This window comes from Neomonachus schauinslandi, chromosome 14, assembly GCF_002201575.2.
Source record: "Neomonachus schauinslandi chromosome 14, ASM220157v2, whole genome shotgun sequence".
NCBI lineage: Eukaryota > Metazoa > Chordata > Mammalia > Carnivora > Phocidae > Neomonachus > Neomonachus schauinslandi.
The window spans coordinates 49,233,408-49,253,605 of NC_058416.1; the positions used below are offsets into that span (position 1 = coordinate 49,233,408).

The 20,198-nt window shown below is 38.0% G+C and overlaps 1 protein-coding gene across 1 annotated transcript in view; it reads right to left on the reverse strand.

The window, feature by feature from the left end:
• Positions 1-20,198, reverse strand: part of GREB1L (GREB1 like retinoic acid receptor coactivator) — a 130,209-nt gene that overhangs the window by 48,381 nt on the left and 61,630 nt on the right. The window contains exon 14 of the mRNA XM_021686242.1: positions 310-490. Coding sequence (XP_021541917.1) covers positions 310-490 — 181 coding nt within the window. The remainder of the gene's footprint in view (positions 1-309; positions 491-20,198) is intronic.

The following is a 20,198-nucleotide window of genomic DNA, read 5'->3' on the forward strand; positions in this document are numbered from 1 at the left end:
CCTTGAGATCATGACCCTGAGATCATGGCCCTAAGATCACGATCTGAGCCGAAACCATGAGTCAGCCATTTAACCCACTGTGCCACCCAGGTGCCCCTTTAACAAAGATTTCTAAATTCATTCACAATATAGTTAAAATGAAATCAACACTAAATTGGTAGGAAAAGTTGAGAGCACAGGGAAGGAGTAGGAATAAGTTACCAATAAGATGAGGCCAAGTTTTAGGGTCTCTGGGCTTTTCAGGAATTTATGATAAAATCATTGCTGTGCTAGAAGAAACACTGTATTTGCTCACTCTGAAGCAATCACCTCGTTAGTTCCACATGGGAGTTGTCATGAACCAGCACAAACAGTGTGTACGGGTTCTGTTTTACCCTTCTCATAAAAACTTCAAACTTGGTCTGAATCTCATTGTCTAGACGAACAACATATTTCTCTGCTCTCTGATAAGCTGTCCCATTTTCCTCCAGACCCAAGTCTACAAGGACACCTGCCAAGAAGAAAAAAAGAGTTTATCTTTTCATGTACATATATAAATGAAATAAACTGAAGTTCAATGTCAACTGATATACTGGGTAGTAGCCTTATGTATAGGTTTACAGAGCAGATATTTTTCCTTTTGCATATTCCCCACCCCAATTTTGATGAGGAAATACCAGATTTCTTTTCCTTTAGAACCCCCCACCCCACCTCCTACACCTCACACAAAGGGCAACAGGGAACAAATGATCTGCTACGTTAAGTAGAAGCGGTCGAATGTATGAGGCTTCTGTCTAATTAAATTCTATTTACGTTGACGTGTTGCTATGACAGGGACCATAGGCCACTCAGATTATAGCCCTTGACCTGATTAATAGAATCACACAAGCCTTCTTTACCCCCAAATTCAGCAACAAAACATATAGAAGAAAAAGGAAAATAACATAAGATGTCCATATATGCCGTAACTAGACTGTGAGCTTTTTTAGGTAATATTTTACTCATTTTATATAGTGACAGTTTCGCATAGTATCTAGAGTATGGCAGTCCTCAATGGATGTTGGATTATGTACCAAATTGATAAAATGAACCAAATTACCCAAGATTACTATATCAAAATATCAGAAATGGAAATCTCAGTACGGTATCGTTACCTCTGTCTATAATATAATTACTTCTACATTCAAACATCTAAAAAGTTTGAGGCACATGAAGGTGTTGTTGGGATAATCAGTTAAAACATAAAATCCTCCTTCCAAATGAAGAGACAAAATGATAATTATGTGAGGTGAAGGATGTGTCAACTAACCTTATTGTGATAAATATTTCACAATATATACAAGTATCAAATCATCAAGGTGTACATTGTACACTTTAAACTTACACAATGTTATATGGCAATTATATCTCAATGAAGCTCACGGGAAAAAAACCCAAACCAAGGGCAACCCCCTCTTCCAGGCCTTTAGCTGCATGGGGGGAAGGACTAGCCCCCACTGAGGTGAGAGCCTGTGACTCAAGCCCACAGCCCTCTAAGAAGGAGAAGGAGCCAGAAGGCTAATTTCGGGGTTAGATATGTCATGGGGACCTTGAGGATCAGCCTGGGCTCCTAGGGCTAGAGGGTATCTATTCAACATCTAATATCAGCCAAACCCACCAGCCACAACTATGTGAAAAAAAATTAAAATTAAAAAGAAACAAGTTAAATTAAGAGATTTTATAAAATTATGTTGACTTAGTTTTGTTTATCTAGCTTTTCTTTTCAGATAAAATCAGCTCAATTAACAACGACATGCAATTAACATCTAGATGCTGTACTAGTAATAGCTCTAAATGGTATAAAAGAAAATAGGAAGAATGTTTTACCATATGAAAAATTCATTATGCAAGAAAAGGTGAACAGAAAGGTCATTTTGCTTTCAAACATTTTTCACGAGAAGACTTTACCCAGACATTGTTTTCAATTTCCACCCAAATGTAGTCAAATGTTATTGTGACTATACCTGAAAGCAATCAAACATTTAATGTGGCAGGTATTCTTATTTTTCTGAAAGTGAATTGCTTGTAAAATGCATTCAGTATTCCATAGTGGTTTATTGAGCTTCCATTATGTATCAGGTACTATGTCAGGTATTGTGCTAGTCATGGGGATGCACAGGAGAGCAGGACAAAGGTCTTAACCTCATGAAGCTTTTGATGGAGAAGATGGATAATTTTGACAAGTGTCATGATGGGAGGCAAGTACGTACTATGGGAGGAGGTGATAGAGGAGGTGAACAGAGAAACAGAGAGAGAACCTACTTAATCTCTGGGGGTTTCTGTTTCCTTAATCTGTATAATAGGGAGAAGAGTGCCAGTTGAAAGTAAGTCTATATTTCCTAAGTTTATCCATAGGAAATAAGCAGTGCAAGTTAATGGTAACTTACTATGAAAAGATCATAAATAATTCATAAGGAATAAAAATATTTCTTATGGATAATTAAGAGTTGACTACATTTTAAAACAAATGAATAAAGACCTTTGACAGGTCAATTTCATACATGCCCTAATGGAAAGCAAAGTTCCATGAATCTAAGAGGTTGTTCTCTTAGATATAACATGTGTATTGGTCCATAACTATGCAACCATCTGGCTCTGCAGTGGTGAATTTGGGTGGGGAGCAGGCACATCATAGGTACTTGATTTTTTAATTTCTAACTGGGCATTTTTAGTAGGTAATTCTTACCTTTAAAGTTTGTTTTAGACTTGCTTTTATTTTTAAGTTTTGTTTCTTTCCTGGTTATGAAAGTGATAGATACTCATCTTGGAAAAACTGGAAAGTATAGAGATATATTAAAAAGAAAAATTTATCCATAATTCTTTAACTCAAAATAAGCGACTGTGAACATTTCTGTGCATTCCTTCCTGTGTCTTTTCCTATGCATATTGTGCTACCTAGCATTTTGTAATTGTATATCCTGATATTTTTCACTTCTAACTGTAAAATAAGAAACAAAACTATCATTATTTATTAATAGTATGTCTGTGTAGAAAATGCAAAACAATCCACAGATAAATCAAATATAAAAATTTGGTTAAGTTGATAGAATCAATATCAATTTATAAAAATTAACTGCATTTCTATACACTAGCTGCAAACAGTTAAGAAGTATATATTTTTAAAAAAACATTGGCAATAACATAAAAATATTAAGTATCTAGGAATAAAGGTGTATAAGATCTCTATAGAGAAAATGATGAAACTATTAATGACATTAAAGAAGACCTAAATAGAGCTATATCATAAAATATAGTTAAAAATAAATTCTCCTCAAATTTATCTAGAGACACAATGTAATTCCAATAAAAATTCTAGCAGTTTTTTTTTTTACCTTGAAAAATTGTTTTAAAAATGTATATAGCAGAGCAAAGGACCAAGAATAGTCAAGACAGTCTTAAAGTAGAAAAGGTAGGACAGATTTGCCTTTCCAGAGACTAAGAATTATAGAGCTGTATTACTAAGACAAAGTGGTTTTGGCAGAGGGGTAGACCACAGAAAGAGAACCCCATACATATGGAAACTTGGTTAATGATAAATCTTGCATTGCAGATCAGTGGTAACTTTAATAACTGGTGAAGAATCAAGAAATTATGTTGGATCTTACCTTACCCCAAAATGAATAAATACATAAAATCAGGTGGATTAAAAACTTAAATGTAGAAGACAAAACTGAACATTTTACACAACAATATAGAATAACTGTATGAACTCATAGAGGATTTCTTAAGCACAAAAGTCCAGAGGATAGATAAATTAAACTTAAGAACTTCTCTTCAACAAAGACATTACAAATAAAATGACAAGCCTCCTAAATCCATAACAAGTATTACTAATGAAGGATTTGTATTCAGAACACATAAATTACTCCTACACACCCAAGAGAAAATGAGCAAAAAAAAGCTTAATAGACATTTCCTAAAATAAAAAACCCAAAGGCTAGGGCGCCTGGGTGGCTCAGTCGTTAAGCGTCTGCCTTGGGCTCAGGTCATGATCCCAGGGTCCTGGGATCGAGCCCCGCGTCGGGCTCCCTGCTCGGCGGGAAGCCTGCTTCTCCCTCTCCCACTCCCCCTGCTTGTGTTCCCTCTCTCGCTATCTCTCTCTCTGTCAAATAAATAAATAAAACCTTTAAAAAAAAAAAAACCCAAAGGCTATTCAAAATATGAAGAGATGTTCAACTTCATTAATAATAAGAAAAATACAAATTAAAACCACAACAAAAGGGAACCATATCGAATTAGTTAAAAATTTTAAAACCATATAATTGTAAGAAAGAAGTTGATGGGAAAAAAAATCCATATGTGTCTCCTCATTTCTGCAAAAGAAAGACCAGAAACTAAAGAGATTAATAACCTACAGGTGAGTGGGTGGAAAAGTGGTAGAAAGGAGAGAATGGGAATGGGGTAGGTATCAGTGGGGACAGACACTTCTCCAAATATACCATTTTGCATAGCTTTGGCTCTTAGAACCATAGCAATAAACAAAAGAAATCAACCAAGGATCAGGGCAGAAGATGCAGAGGTAGGCAAAATGGAAGCCAAACAATAACAAAGGAAACCTAACGTAACCACACTGAAGGGGATGAGGATGAAAAGAACAAATGTAAGTAAAGTAAATCAGTGTTTTGGCTGGATACTCAACTGCTAAAGACAAAAAAGTTGTACTAAAGAACTTCAGTTAGCAAATCTGCTTGTCACAGGGGTATGGGTTAGCAATTGCATAACTGCTAGAAAAAAATCAAAGAAGTGAATATATTATAGATAAGGAGAACTAGGTTTTCCCCTGTCATAGAAAGAATTTACAAATAAAGGGGAAAGATTAAATTAACTTTGTGGTGTTCATACATCAGTACCAACTCATATTTTTAAATACAGATATATAGATAGATACAGAAATAAAGAGGAGTGTGTGTGTGTGTATGTGTGTGTGTGCATGCACGCATAGGTTAATAAACATACATTTATTTCCTACCTCTGTCTACGGAGTGATCCCAGGAACAATGACACTCCAGTAACGATAAGCACACTTAGCCTTGATTTTGGTTTCTTTCTTTCTTTCCTTTTTTTTTTTCTTAAGATTTTATTCATTTATTTGACAGAGAGAAAGAGCACAAGCAAAGGGGAGGTGCAGAGGGAGACAGATAAGCAGATTCCCCACTGAGCAGGGAGCCTGACATGAGGCTCGATCCCAGGACTCCGGGATCATGACCTGAGTTGAAGGTAGATGCTTAACTAACTGAGCCACCCAGGCACCCCAGATTTTGGTTTCTAAATAGCATTCTTCAACAAAAGGAATCAGAGTTCCTTAGAGAAGAGCTTAACTCAAGGTTTGGGGTAGGGAAATTAAAAATAACTTTGGAATGTCTGTGGTTCCAGAAAATAAGGAAGTACATAAAAAGGGATAGTGAGGGGCGCCTGGGTGGATCAGTCGTTAAGCGTCTGCCTTCGGCTCAGGTCATGGTCCCAGGGTCCTGGGATCAAGTCCCGCGTCGGGCTCCCTGCTCAGTGGGGAGTCTGCTTCTCCCCCTCCTTCCCACTCATGCTCTCTCTCACTATCTCTGTCTCTCTCAAATAAATAAATAAAATATTTTTAAAAAGGGATAGTGACATATTAAAGGAACACAAACAATGAAGACTCATTAATTATAACAAATGGACCACTCTGGTGGGGAATGTTGATAATGGGAGAGGCTATGCATATGTGGGGGCAAGGAGATTATGGGAAATCTCCATACCTTCCCTTCAATTTGGCTGTGAAAGCTGCTCTAAAAAAAATAGTCTTAAAAAAAAGACAAAAAAGTCTACCCAAAAGGGCTTCCAATGGCCAAAGTAGAAAACTTGAGAGCAAAATAAGTAATGATAGTTGGAAATGACCTATAGAATAAAATAAATGTTCACGAATCCATGCTGATATAAATAAAGGAGTAGAAAGAGCTCCTCCTTACAGAAGAATTCAATTAATGAATTTCCACTAATAAGTATAGGAAAAATGATAGAAATACAAAGTTATCATTATGCAAATAACACAATAAGCAGCAGGCAAAATCCACTGATAGACGCTAAAATTCATGATTGAAGGTATGTTAGTATAATGTCAGAGTATTCTCCCTATATTTTTATCAACTACCAAGAGGAACACAATAATATTACAATGGAGAAACCTGGCAGATACCACCTTAATCAAGTGATCAAAGTTAACATCACCAATAATAAGGCATACCGACATCATGTTCCCCTGATACCATGCACTGAGAAGGACACAATATCACTTTTGTGGTCTTCTTGACAAATACAAATATCCTCAATCTAATTGTGAGAGACCATCACACATTCCCAAATTGAGAGATTTTATACAAAACAACTGACTAGTATTTGCCAAAAAGTGTTAAGGTTATGCAAAACAATGAAAGACTGAAGAAATGTCACATTTGTAGGAGACTAAGAGAACACAATAATTGCATGTAATGTGGGATCCTGGATTGGATCCTGAAACAGAAAAAGACATTAAGGGAAAACTGGTGAGGTCTTTAGTTAATAGTATTGTTCCAAGATTGATTTCCTGTTTTGATAATTGTACTATAGTTATGTAAGTTGTCAACTTTAAGTGAAGGTGGTGAAGAGTATATGTGAACTCTCTACTATTTTTTGACAAATTTACTAAGATATAGTTCCCATACAATTTGCTCATTTGTAATATATATTTCAATAGCTTTAGTATATTCACAGAGTTGTACAATCATTACAATCAATTTTAGAGTATTTTCATGGCCTCCAAATGAAAGCCCATACCTTTAACCATCATCCCTCAATTCCCCCTTGAGTCCCCCAGCCCTAGGCAACTACCAATCTATTTTCTCTATAGATTCACTTATTCTAAACATCTAATATAAATGGAATCACAACAATATATGATCGTGTATGACTGGCTTCTTTCTTTCTTCTTTTTTTTTTTTGACTTTTTTATTGTTATGTTAATCACCATACATTACATCATTAGTTTTTGATGTAGTGTTCCATGATTCATTGTTTGTGCATAACACCCAGTGCTCCATTCAGAACGTGTCCTCTTTAATACCCATCACCAGGCTAACCCATCCTCCCACCCCCCTCCCCTCTAGAACCCTCAGTTTGTTTTTGAGAGTCCATTGTCTCTCATGGTTCATGACTGGCTTCTTTCACTTGGAGTAATGTTTTCAAGTTTCACCCATGTAGCATGCATCAATACTTTATTTCTTCTTATTGCTGAATAATATTCCATTGTATGGATTATCACATTTTATATACCCATTCACCATGGACATAATGGACAGTTGGACTCTTCCCACTTTTTAGCTATTATGAGTAATACTGCTATAAACTTTTGCATACAGGTTTATATGTGAACATATGTTTTCACTTCTCTCTCATTTCATATCTAGCATTGGAATTGTTTTATTACATGGTAATTCATTGTTTAACCATTTGAGAAAATGCTAGACTGTTTCTAAAGTGGCTATGCCATTTACATTACCACCAGCAGTGTATGAGGTTCCAATCTCTCTACATATTCAACAACACTTGTTATTGTCTCTCTTTTATTATAGCCATTCTAGTGCATGTGAAGTAGTATCTCATTGTGGTTTTGATTTTCATGTCTCCTTTGGTTAATAATGTGGAGCACCTTTTCATGTGCTCACTGGTCATCCATATATTTTCTTTGGATAAATGCTTCTTCAGATCCTTTATACCCGTAACCTAATTAGGCTATTTGTCTTTTTATTATTGAGTGGTAATAGGACTTTAAATGGTGTGGATATATGTTCCTTCTCAGATACATGATTTGCAAAGAATTTCTCCCATTTTCAAAGATATCTGCAAATGACCTATCTGATTAAGGGTTAGTATCCAAAATATATAAAGAACTTTTAAAACTCAACACTCCCAAAAATGAATAATCCAATTTAAAAATGGGCAGAACATGTGAACAGATATTTCTCCAAAGAAGACATCCAGATGGCCAACAGAAAAGATGCTCATTATATCATTCATCATCTGGAAAATGCAAATCAAAACTACCATGAGGGGTGCCTGGGTGGCTCAGTCAGTTAAGCATCTACCTTCAGCTCAGGTCATGAGCCCAGGGTCCTGGGATCAAGCCCATGTCTGGCTCCCTGCTCAGTGGGGAGCCTGCTTCTCCCTCGGTCACTCTCCCTGCTTTGGCTCTCTCTCTCAAATAAATAAATAAATAAAATCTTAAAAAAAAAAACAAAACTACAATGAGATATCACCTCACACCTGTCAGAATGGCTAACATTACCAACACAAAAACAACAGGTGTTAGTGAGGATGTGGAGAAAGGGGAACCCTCTTGCACTGTTGGTGGGAATGCAAGCTGGAACAGTCACTGTGGACAACAGTATGGAGATTCCTCAAAAAGTTAAAAATTGAGCGACCCTACAATCTAGCAATTGCACTACCAGGGTTTTATCTAAAGAATACAAAAATATGAATTTAAAGGGATACATGCACCCTGATGTTTATAGCAGCATTATCTACAATAGCCAAATTATGGAAGCAGCCCAGATGTCCACTGACTGATGAATGGATAAAGAAAATGTGGTATATATATACAATGGAATATTATCCAGCCATAAAAAAGAATGAAATCTTGCCATTTGCAATGACATGGGTGAACCTAGGGAGTATTATGCTGAGCAAAATAAGTCAAAGACAAATACCATATGATTTCACTCATATGTGGAATTTAAGAAACAAATGAGCAAAGGAAAAAGAAAAGAGAGACAAACCAAGAAACAGACTCTTTACTATAGAGAACAAACTGATGGTTACCAGAAGGGAGGTGGTTGGGGAGATGGGTTAAATAGGTGATTAAGGAGTGCACTTATCCTGATGAACACTGGGTGATGTATGGAAGTGTTGAATTACTATATTGTATACCTGAAACTATTATTATACTGTATGTTAACTTACTGGAATTTAAATACTTTTTAAAAATAAAAAAATAGGGGTGTTTGGGTGGCTCAGTCAGTTAAGCATCTACCTTCCACTCAGGTCATGATCCCAGAGTCCTGAGATCAAGTCCCACCCATGTGGGGCTCCTTGCTCAGCGGGAAGTCTGCTTCTCCCTCTTGTTCTCTCCCCATGCTCCTGCTCTCTATCTCTGTCTCTCAAATAAATAAATAAAATCTTAAAAAAATAATTTTTCCCATTCTGGGCTTTCCCTTTCACTTTCTTGATGGTGTCCTTTGAAACACAAATGTTTTAAATTTTGATTGTGTCCAGTTTATTTTTTTATTGTTTGTGTTTTGGAGTCAAATATAAGAAATCATTGTTTAGTCCAAAGTCATGGAGATTTTCACCCATGGTTTCTTCTAAGAATTTTTAGTTTTAGCTCTTATATTTAAGTTTTTGACTCATTTTGAGTTACTTTTTGTTTGTGAGGTGGGAGTGCAAATTTCTTCTTTTGCATATGGATATCCAGTTGCCCCCCACCATTTGTTGAAAAGATTCTTTCCCCATTGAATGGTCTTGGCATGCTGGTCAAAATTCAGTTGACCACAAATAGGATTTATTTCTGGACTCTCTCAATTCTATCCCATTGATTTATATGTCTATCTTTATGCCAGTATCACAATGTCTTGATTACTGCAGCTTTGTACTGTATGAATTTTAGGGTCAGCTTGTTAATTTCTGCAAAGAAGCCATCTGGGCTTTTGACAGGGAATGCACTGAATCTGTAGACCCATTTAATGAAAATTGCCATCTTAACAATGCCTTCCAATTCATAAACATAGGATGCCTTTCATTTATTTAGGTTTTAATTTCTTTCAACAATATTTTCTAAGTTTTACACTTATTTTGTCAAATATGTTCCTAGGAATTTCATTCTTTTTGATGCTATTATAAGTGGCATTAATTTCATTAATGTATTTCTTGTACAGTTTTTGTGACTTTTTTTGTAGATCTAAAATTATTTTAAAGTAAAAAAGAAATTAAAGAAGCATGACCATAACAAATATTTGCAACTGAAACACATACATTGCTGATGGGAGTGTAAACATAACCACTTTGGAAAAAAATTTAGCATTATTTGGTAAAATTTAAAATGTATATAATATATGCCGCAACAATTCTACTTTCAGAAAAACTCTTCTTTTTGTGTACCAGCACTATTTGAAAAAGTAAAAAACTAGAAACAACCCAAATGTCTATCAGTAATAAACTGATTTTTTTTAATGTGTGATTACTAAAAAGCAGTAAAATGAATGAATTACAGTTACACATATCAACAGGATCAATCTCACGGATGTAACGTTGAGTGTAAAAAGTAAATTTCAGACACATGCATAGATTCCATTTACAAAAGGTCTAAAGGATTTGAAATTTAGCAATATATTGTTTAGGAGTTATATTGTTTATATATTAATATAATTAATATAATATAGATTAATATATAATGTTTAGGAGTTAGCAAAACTATAAATAAAACAAGGAAATAATAAACAGAAAATTCAGAATAATGGTTACCTTTGAAAGAAGAAAAACATTAACATCAGGGAGGGAAATAAGAGTCCAGTGTTCCTTATTTTAATAGGTACATAAATGTTTGTTATATTGTGATTTATAATATCTTTTATAAATTTTATAAATTTGATTCATTCAATATTTAAAATTTCTTAAAAGGGAAGAATGCAAATATCCATGGTTTAGAAACTATTTGAAAACATTAATAACTATACTAAATTCTATCTGATGGGCATATCATCAATGAAAAGCGACTATTTTCCCCTCATTTTCTATTTTGAATACTATAGAAAAGACCAGTGCAATACCCTTCAATTAGATTCACCAGTTGTTAATATTTTGTTGCATTTGCTTTTTCTCTTTATTACTTTTTATTATTATCGTTACTGTTATTGCTGAATAATTTGGTAATAACATATCATAATATTCACCCCTAAATAGTTCAATATGTATTTAATAAGTAAAGCAAAGGCAGTTTCCTACATAACTTTATTATCTCCTAGGAATTAAACTAACACTGATATAATATTCTCTAATACCAACCCCCATTTGAGTTTCACTAATTGTCCCAGGGTTGTGTTTTTTCTTTTTCTTTTTCGATCTAGGATCTAATCAAGAATTATGCATTGCACTTGGTTGCCATGTTTCTTTATTCATAATTAAAAGAGCCCCCCTACCTTTTTTTTCTTTTTGGTCTTTTCATTGATTTTTTTTTTTTAAAGATTTTATTTATTTGACAGAGAGAGCACAAGCAGAGGGAGAGAGAGGGAGAAGCAGGTTCCCTGCTGAGCAAGGAGCCCAATGTGGGACTCGATCCCAGGACCCTGGGATCATGACCTGGGCCGAAGGCAGCCGCTTAACCAACTGAGCCACCCAGGCGTCCCATTCATTGATGTTTTTTTAAATGCAGGTTGTTTTGTAGAATGCCATATAATCTGAATTTGTCTGGGAGTGTCCTTGTGATTAGAACTCAGGTTAAACATTTTTGGCAATGACACCTCATAGGTGACATTGTGTACTTCCCTTTGCTCATAATGTCAATCTGTCCTATAATTGGAGAGGGCAAAGTTTGATTATTTGGTTATGGTAGCGCCTACTGGCAAATCTCTCCATTGTAAAAATACATTTTCCTTTGTGTAATTTTTAACATGTGGGATGACATTTTGAGACTGTGTGCATATTTTTTCCCATATGACATTTTACTTAATAATTTTATTTATTTTTTAAAGATTTATTTATTTGAGAGACCGAGAACGTGCATACATGTGGGGGGAGAGGCGGAGGAAGAGGGAGACAGAGAATCCTCAAACAGACTCCCCACTGAGCCCAGAGTCTGAGGTGTGCCTGGATTCCAGGACCCTGAGATCATGACCTGAGCCCAAATCAAGAGTCAGATGCTCTTGATTTTGGTCGGTCAGAGCCACCCAGGTGCCCCTATGTAATGATTTTAGTATCTCTTGATGATACTGGTCATAATTAGTAATTCCATTGGTAATGCAAAATAGAGATTTTCTAATTCTATATATTTTTCTACATTTATTAGCTGGTACTCTTTTGTAAGGAAGGGTTTGCCCCCAACCCCTCACATCTCCTGCCCCTTTGTTTTGTTTTTTTGTTTTTTTAGTATTACCTAAGGACTCATGGATTTTTTAAAAAAAAATTCAATAGGTTACAATCCATTAGCATCATTCCTTTTGATACTCAAAATAACCAAATTTGGCTAGTAAAAGCCCCTTTGAACAGGCTGCTATGTCCTTTTGAAATGTCCCCATCAATCTTGGAGTACTTTCTCACAAGATTCCAGACTGTTCCCACCTCAGAGCTGAGACAGTGGAGAATGGTATTTATAAGCCAAGATCTATTAGATGGTAAGCGTACATACTGATACTGAGATGTCACTATTTTTTTTAAAGATTGTATTTATTTATTTGACAGAGAGAGAGAGAGCACAAGCAAGGGGAGTGGCAGGCAGAGGGAGAAGCAGGCTCCCCCCTGAGCAAGGAGCCCGATGAGGGACTTGATCCCAGGACCCTGGGATCATGACCTGAGTCAAAGGGCAGATGCTTAACTGACAGCCACCCAGGCATCCCTGAGATGTCACTATTTTTAAGACCTTTCAGTGCACAGAGTTAGGAAACATTTTTAATTTTTTTTTAAATTATGAGTTCATACTTAAATCCAATTTAAATCTAAAAGGAATATTCCTTTTCCCCATGCCATATTTGAGGCTCCCTTCTTTCATGTGAGAACCCTGGTGCTCAACAACATTAAAATGTTTACTCATTTGCTCTACCCTGTGATATACATAAGATAGTTTTAAAATTATCAACACCACTCTCAACAATATATGGGTTAAAATTCAAAATTCATTTTCAATTTTTTGTGCTCTTAGGATACATCACATTGAGAGTGTACAATAAGAAAACTGTGTTAAAAATACTTGAATTAGGGGCACCTGGGTGGCTCAGTCGGTTAAGCATCTGTCTTCGGCTCAGGTCATGATCCCAGGGTCCTGGGATCGAGCTCAGCATCGGGCTCCCTGCTCAGCGGGAAGCCTGCTTCTCCCTCTCCCATGCCCCCTGCTTGTGTTCCCTCTCTCAGTGTCATTCTCTGTCAAATAAATAAATAAAATATTTAAAAAAATACTTCAATTAATTCTTTTTGGTGTGTGACTATGTTATTAATTTGACATGAAGTTAGGATATGAAGTTAAGTTCATTTATTTCTGTTTGCATTCAATATTAAGTTTTTTCCCATTTTAACTTAATTTTTAATTCATGATTCATCTATAAGGATTGAAAGTTATACTCATCTCATCTGTATCTCTTCTACCTAATATAAATAATTTTTCACTAGCTCCTGGTTTACCCTTCATATTTTGTTTTGTTTTTCAAAAACATGCACAGGGGTGTGGAATCTGAAAATGGTCGGAAGTGCTAAGAAAAGGCTGGTCTGAGAAAGGTCCCTTTCTGTCTTCTTGATAATTTCTTTATCACAGTTATATAGGGCCCACCTGGGGTACTGATGGTAGTAGCCCTGAGAGATTCAGGGTCATGTCTGCTTAAATAATAAACCTTACTTTTTTTTTTTTAAAGATTTTATTTATTTATTTGAGAGAGAGAGAGAGAATGAGAGAGAGCACATGAGAGGGGGGAGGGTCAGAGGGAGAAGCAGACTCCCTGCCGAGCAGGGAGCCCAATGCGGGACTCGATCCCGGGACTCCAGGATCATGACCTGAGCCGAAGGCAGTCGCTTAACCAACTGAGCCACCCAGGCGCCCAATAAACCTTACTCTTAACATGAATGAGAAGTTAGAAGGCATCAGTAACTCTTATTTTGCAACTCACTAAGTTCTAGAACAGAGCCAGTGGTGGTTGGGAAGCCCTGTGTTCCCTAAGGGTGATTAATCTGAAGTTGGGGGGCACCAGAGGCCGTGCCTCAGTCGTGAACATCTCCCATGGAAATAACCAAGTTGACACATCCCTGGAGAAGAAACTTCTTGGATGACCAAGGACTTCAAGCAGCCTGATTGTCGCCATTTGCACCCCCTTCTCTTTACTGAAGGCTATAGGATCCAGATGTGCTTAAGGAAAACTTGAGCACTATCCTGTAGTCTCCTCGATGGGATTAAAGAGAAAACAACATCATGTCTTCTGAGGCCATTATTCTAAAACCTTTAAAGGGGAAGCAGCAATTTTTCTACCATCCGAGGGTCTTGAAGGAGAATAAAACCAAGAACATACACACCATGGGAAAATTGGACAGCCACATGCAGAAGAATGAAACTGGACCATTTCCTTACACCACACACAAAAATAGACTCAAAATGGATGAAAGACTTAAATGTGAGACAGGAATCCATCAAAATCCTTGAGGAGAACACAGGCAGCAACCTCTTCGACCTCAGCCGCAGCAACTTCTTCCTAGAAACATCCCCAAAGGCAAGGGAAGCAAAGGCAAAATGAACTATTGGGACTTCATCAAGATAAAAAGCTTCTGCACAGCAAAGGAAAGAGTCAACAAAACCAAAAGACAACCGACAGAATGGGAGAAGATATTTGCAAATGACATATCAGATAAAGGGCTAGTATCCAAAATCTATAAAGAACTTATCAAACTCAACACCCAAAGAACAAAGAATCCAATCAAGAAATGGGCAGAAGACATGAACACACATTTCTCCAAAGAAGACATCCAAATGGCCAACAGACACATGAAAAAGTGCTCAACATCACTCGGCATCAGGGAAATATAAATCAAAACCTCAATCAGATACCACCTCACACCAGTCAGAATGGCTAAAATTAACAAGTCAGGAAATGACAGATATTGGTGGGGATGCAGAGAAAGGGGAACCCTCCTACACTGTTGGTGGGAATGCAAGCTGGTGCAGCCACTCTGGAAAACAGTATGCAGGATCCTCAAAAAGTTGAAAATAGAGCTACCCTATGATCCAGCAATTGCACTATTGTGTATTTACCCCAAAGATACAAATGTAGGGATCCGAAGGGGCACGTGCACCCCACTGTTTATAGCAGCAATGTCCACAATAGCCAAACTATGGAAAGAGCCTAGATGTCCATCAACAGATGAATGGATAAAGAAGATGTGGTGTGTATACACACACACACACACACACACACACACACACACAATGGAATATTATGCAGCCATCAAAAAAATGAAATCTTGCCATTTGCAATGATGTGGATAGAACTAGAGGGTATTATGCTAAGGGAAATAAGTCAATCAGAGAAAGACAAGTATTATATGATCTCACTGATATGAGGAACAAGACAGAGGATCAGAGGGGAAGGGAGGGAAATATGAAATAAGATGAAGCCAGAGAGGGACACAAACCATAAGAGACTCTTAATCTTGGGAAACAAACTGAGGGTTGCTGGAGTGGAGGGGGGGTGGGAGGGATGGGGTGGCTGGGTGATGGACACTGGGGAGGGTATGAGCTATGGTGAGCACTGTGAATTGTGTAAGACTGATGAATCACAGACCTGTACCCCTGAAACAAATAATACATTATATGTTAATAAAAAATTTAAAAAAAAGAACATATACACCAAGTCCATAATACCTTATAAGCACCAATGTCAAACAGCTTTCCACAAAGATGGAAAGTCTGAATGAGTGGCCAGCATCCATTACTAGAAGTAGCTAATCAGCCTGAATATCACATCAGACTGATAATGATCAGGGAAATCTGAAACATCTAGGTATCGTTAAAGATGACCCAGTAATCAAACCAATGCCCCACTATGCTGCTGTTTGTTTGGAGAGAACAATGCATCTGGCTTGTACATTCTTTTTTTCTTTCTTCCTTCCTTCCTTCCTTCCTTCCTTCCTTCCTCCCTCCCTCCCCCCCTTCCTTTCTTTAAAAGATTTTATTTATTTATTTGAGAGAGAGAGAGAGCACCCGAGCGGTGGGGAGGCGCAGAGGGAGAGGGAGGAGCAGGCTCCCTGAAGTGGGGCTCGATCCCAGGACCCCGGGATCATAACCTGAGCTGAAGGCAGACGCTTAACCAACTGAGCCACCCAGGCGCCCCTGGCTTGTATGTTCTTATCCCTTGATGTTTTTTAACACAGAATTTTATATCTAAATTTTTTATTTCTAATTTTTATTTCTTGCTCTTCTCATCAAGAAGATATCTCAAAGAAAAATAAAACTACTCTCAGTTTTAACTGTTCATCTTCTCTTTGGATGGAATTAATTTCTCCAAAGTTCTGGTATGCAAAAATGGTTGTACTGCTTAAAAGAATATGAAAATCAAGAAAATATTAAATCATTAGAGCATGCTGAGTCTTTAAGTATTATGATAACAATGGGCATTCCTTCACCCTGGCAATCTCTTTTCAGCAGATAAATAACCTTGAAATAGCTGGTTAAAATCCCCACTGATTGTTTTCAGTGCTCACTGCACTGGGTTCCTTTGTCTCTTGGTGGCCCAGCTGGTTCCCTTCTGTCCTCCTCCCGGAGGGAATTCTTTAATCTGGGTTTGGTGCAGACTTGTGTGAATCTATACTACTGTGTAGTTTATTTGGGTGAAGGAAGAAAGCAGCACTAGACCTGCATTAAGAACAGTGTCCTGAACACATAGATACTACTTCAGAGCCCTGTGTGACTGACAGACACACCCAATACACACACATTGAAGGCCTTTACTTATAGCCAAAGTAGATTTCTGAAATACGGGGTTTTTTTTTCCATTTTTTATTTAAATTGAATTAGCCAACATATAGTAGTACATCATTAGTTTCAATGTAATTAGTAATGTTCAATAATTAATCATTATATGAAATACGGTTTTAATAACCAAATTTGTTTTTGCCAGAGGACTACCAAATCTCAAATACTGCTTCAATGGGTTCCTTTTATTTTTATTTTTATTTATTTATTTTTTAAAGATTTTATTTATTTATTTGACAGAGAGAGAGATAGCGAGAGCAGGAACACAAGCAGGGGGAGTGGGAGAGCGAGAAGCAGGCTTCCTGCCGAGCAGGGAGCCCGATGTGGGACTCGATCCCAGCACCCTGGGATCATGACCTGAGCCGAAGGCAGACGCTTAACGACTGAGCCACCCAGGTGCCCTCGATGGGTTCCTTTTAAAATAGATTTTAACTTAAAATTCAATTCAACAAAACATTACAAAAATTCAGTTTGACAAATATTTATTAAGTGTCTGCTGTGCCATCCATAGACAGAGATGTTCCCTGACTATTTTACTTTCTAGTTGTGGAGAAAGAGCACTAACAAACTCATAGCCACAACAGGGCTTTGAGTGCCCTGGGGTTGATGCACTGCAGGGGCTACTTGGGTGCATGAGGGTGTGGAAGAAAAGCTGGGTAAGAATGTGTCTTGGAAGCCAAAGGAACTGCAGTGTTTAAAGGAAGTGATGGAGGTCACCTGTGCTATCAAGAGTTCAGATAAGGCTTGAGGGCGCCTGGGTGGCTCAGTTGGTTAAGCGACTGCCTTCGGCTCAGGTCATGGTCCTGGAGTCCCAGGATCGAGTCCCACATTGGGCTCTCTGCTCAGCAGGAAGTCTGCTTCTCCCTCTGACCCTCCTCCCTCTCCTGCTCTCTGTCTCTCATTCTCTCTCTCTCAAATAAATGGATAAAATCTTTAAAAAAAATAAATAAAAATAAATGGTTTCCTCAAATTGTTTATAAAAAAAAAAAAGTTCAGATAAGGCTTGCAAAGGTCATTGGTAACAGTGGTGAGAATCCTAAAAGGGTGGGGGTGGGAAGTGGAGGCTGATGGGTGTTGAGGAGTGTTGAGGAGAGAGTGGAAGCTGAGGAAACAAGCTAACAATAGACCACTCTCTCAGTAAGTTTGGCAGTTAACCAGAGAAGGGTGAGCTGGAGGGTTAGGTAGGATTAACAGAGTCTTGTTTCATCTTTGAGAGAGTGGGGGCAGGTTTAAATGGATGAAATGAGCCCCAGGAAGGAAGTTACGAGATAATCAATAGTGTGAGATCCATGAGAATGAGAAGGTGGGAGAGTCAGGCTTACATAGAGCTCTTTCCCTGATCAGGAGGGAAGGGGAAAAGGTAGTGTGTATGCAATTAGGTTCTTAGATTTGGAAGCAGGAAGTTGTTATCTGACGTTTTCTTCTTTTGGGGGTGGGGAAGGGGAGAAGTCCATGGCATGGTCGTTTGCTAAGAGAGAAGGATGAAGACTTAAGTTTTGATGAAACAGAGTCTATAGTAGCCAGCCACTATGGGGAATGGGAGAAATCCAACTAGAGAGCTGAAAAAGAGTTTACGATGGCATCAGCTGGAAGGGTTGACTTTCTTTCCCCATAGTGCCCAACACTGCGAGTATGTAGGAAGAAAGTCTGTGGTCTGGCATTGGGGATATTGGAATGGATGATTCCGGGATCCAGCAGGGTCTGGGATATGATTATGGAGCAGGCGGTTGCAGAAGAGTATGGATGGGTGAGAAGCTAGGACCCTGAGCTTAAGGTCCTGAGAAGCTAGGATATTGGATGGATAGGCAGCACCTCTAGATGATGACAGGTTGGGATGCAGAGGCTGGGAGCCAAATACCAACATCTGCATACCAGGGATGGGCACCAGGCAGCTAACTACGTGGTTGGAAATTGATTTTAAGAATGTTACCTTTAGGTACTTGTTGTGTTTGTACAAATGAATCTCTAGTGTTCCCCTGTTCCACCTCAGGAGAGTAGCTTCCTAGTACTTTCTTCTCTGGGATCCTGTTCCCTGCTGCCTGTCACTGCCCAATAAATAGTTTTTTGTTTTTTTTTTTAAGATTTTATTTATTTGACAGAGAGAGACACAGCGAGAGAGGGAACACAAGCAGGGGGAGTGGCAGAGGGAGAAGCAGGCTTCCCGCGGAGCAGGGAGCCCGATGCGGGGCTCGATCCCAGGACCCTGGGATCATGACCTGAGCCGAAGGCAGCTGCTCAACTGACTGAGCCACCCAGGCGCCCCTAAATAGTTTTTTTCTATTAAAATTTTAGGTGACTGACAAGGTGGTATGAGGTTGATGAGACCAAGAAAATCTATTTTAGAAAGTGAAAATGCCTTCCACTATCTCTTCACTTCTCCTCCTAATCTCTCCCACTTCCTTAAAACCTCTTTACTTCTATATGGATAGAAAAAGCTACCCACATATCAGCAGACAGAAATATTTCTGTTTCTTATATAATCAGGCATGTGCTGAGGCATCAGATTTGTGTCACTTCCCTGAGCATGATAAAACAAGGAAGACCAGAAACTGTCCAATCTGCTCCCACTCACTGGGGACCCCCACAGACACCATTTAAAAAAGGTGGAAAATATGGACAATCACTAATACCTCCTTTTGTCACCTCAACCACCTTGAATTGAAAGTGGCTTGCATTTTGATCACACTGCTACCCTAGTGTTCCAATTTATAGAATTTGGGGTCTCCTTAGAATTAAAAGAATTACACTACCACATAAAAGGTGTTAAAAATGACATTAAAACGGAAGTATTTCCTGTAGTCTAAAAATTCCTTATGCTGCTTCTCCATTGATCATTCCAGCAGTTACAAATCCATTTTGGGCAAACTTAAAAATGTTCAATCCCTTTCACTTCACTTTTAAACCTTCAAATTCTTTCCATAATGTTTTCTTTTTCTTTTCTTTTTTTCCTCTCTGCCTCCCTTCCTTAATTAGAATGTGAGCTGAGGTATCACATCCTTTGCCTTAGAGCTGAGTCTGCACAACGTGATGGTTTCTGTTTTCACCTTTTCTTTCAGCTACACAACGGCTGCCAAGGATGTGGCCTTTCTGCATGCCCTGGCTACTTCTCCCTGCCAGGTGCTTTTCCTGGCCAACTAGCTGCCGAAACGCTTCCTTTAGGGAAAGGCAAATAGAACCAGAAAGCAGAGCACTTGGACACTGGTTTCCCCTCTATCCCGCCCCCTTCCTCCCTCCTGCTCTTCATTCAAACATTAGTTGAGCACCTCCTTGCACCTGGCTAGAGAGAGCCACAAATGAGGCACAAGGCATGCAGAAATGAAAAAGCAGTGCTTGTCCCCAAGACACTGCTCTCTGTGACCTTAGGCAAATGAAGCTCTCCTATAGAGTAACATGGTAAAATAGAAGGAAACTGAATCAGATGATTTCTTGAGAATCCTTCCTACTTGCATAGCTCTGATGT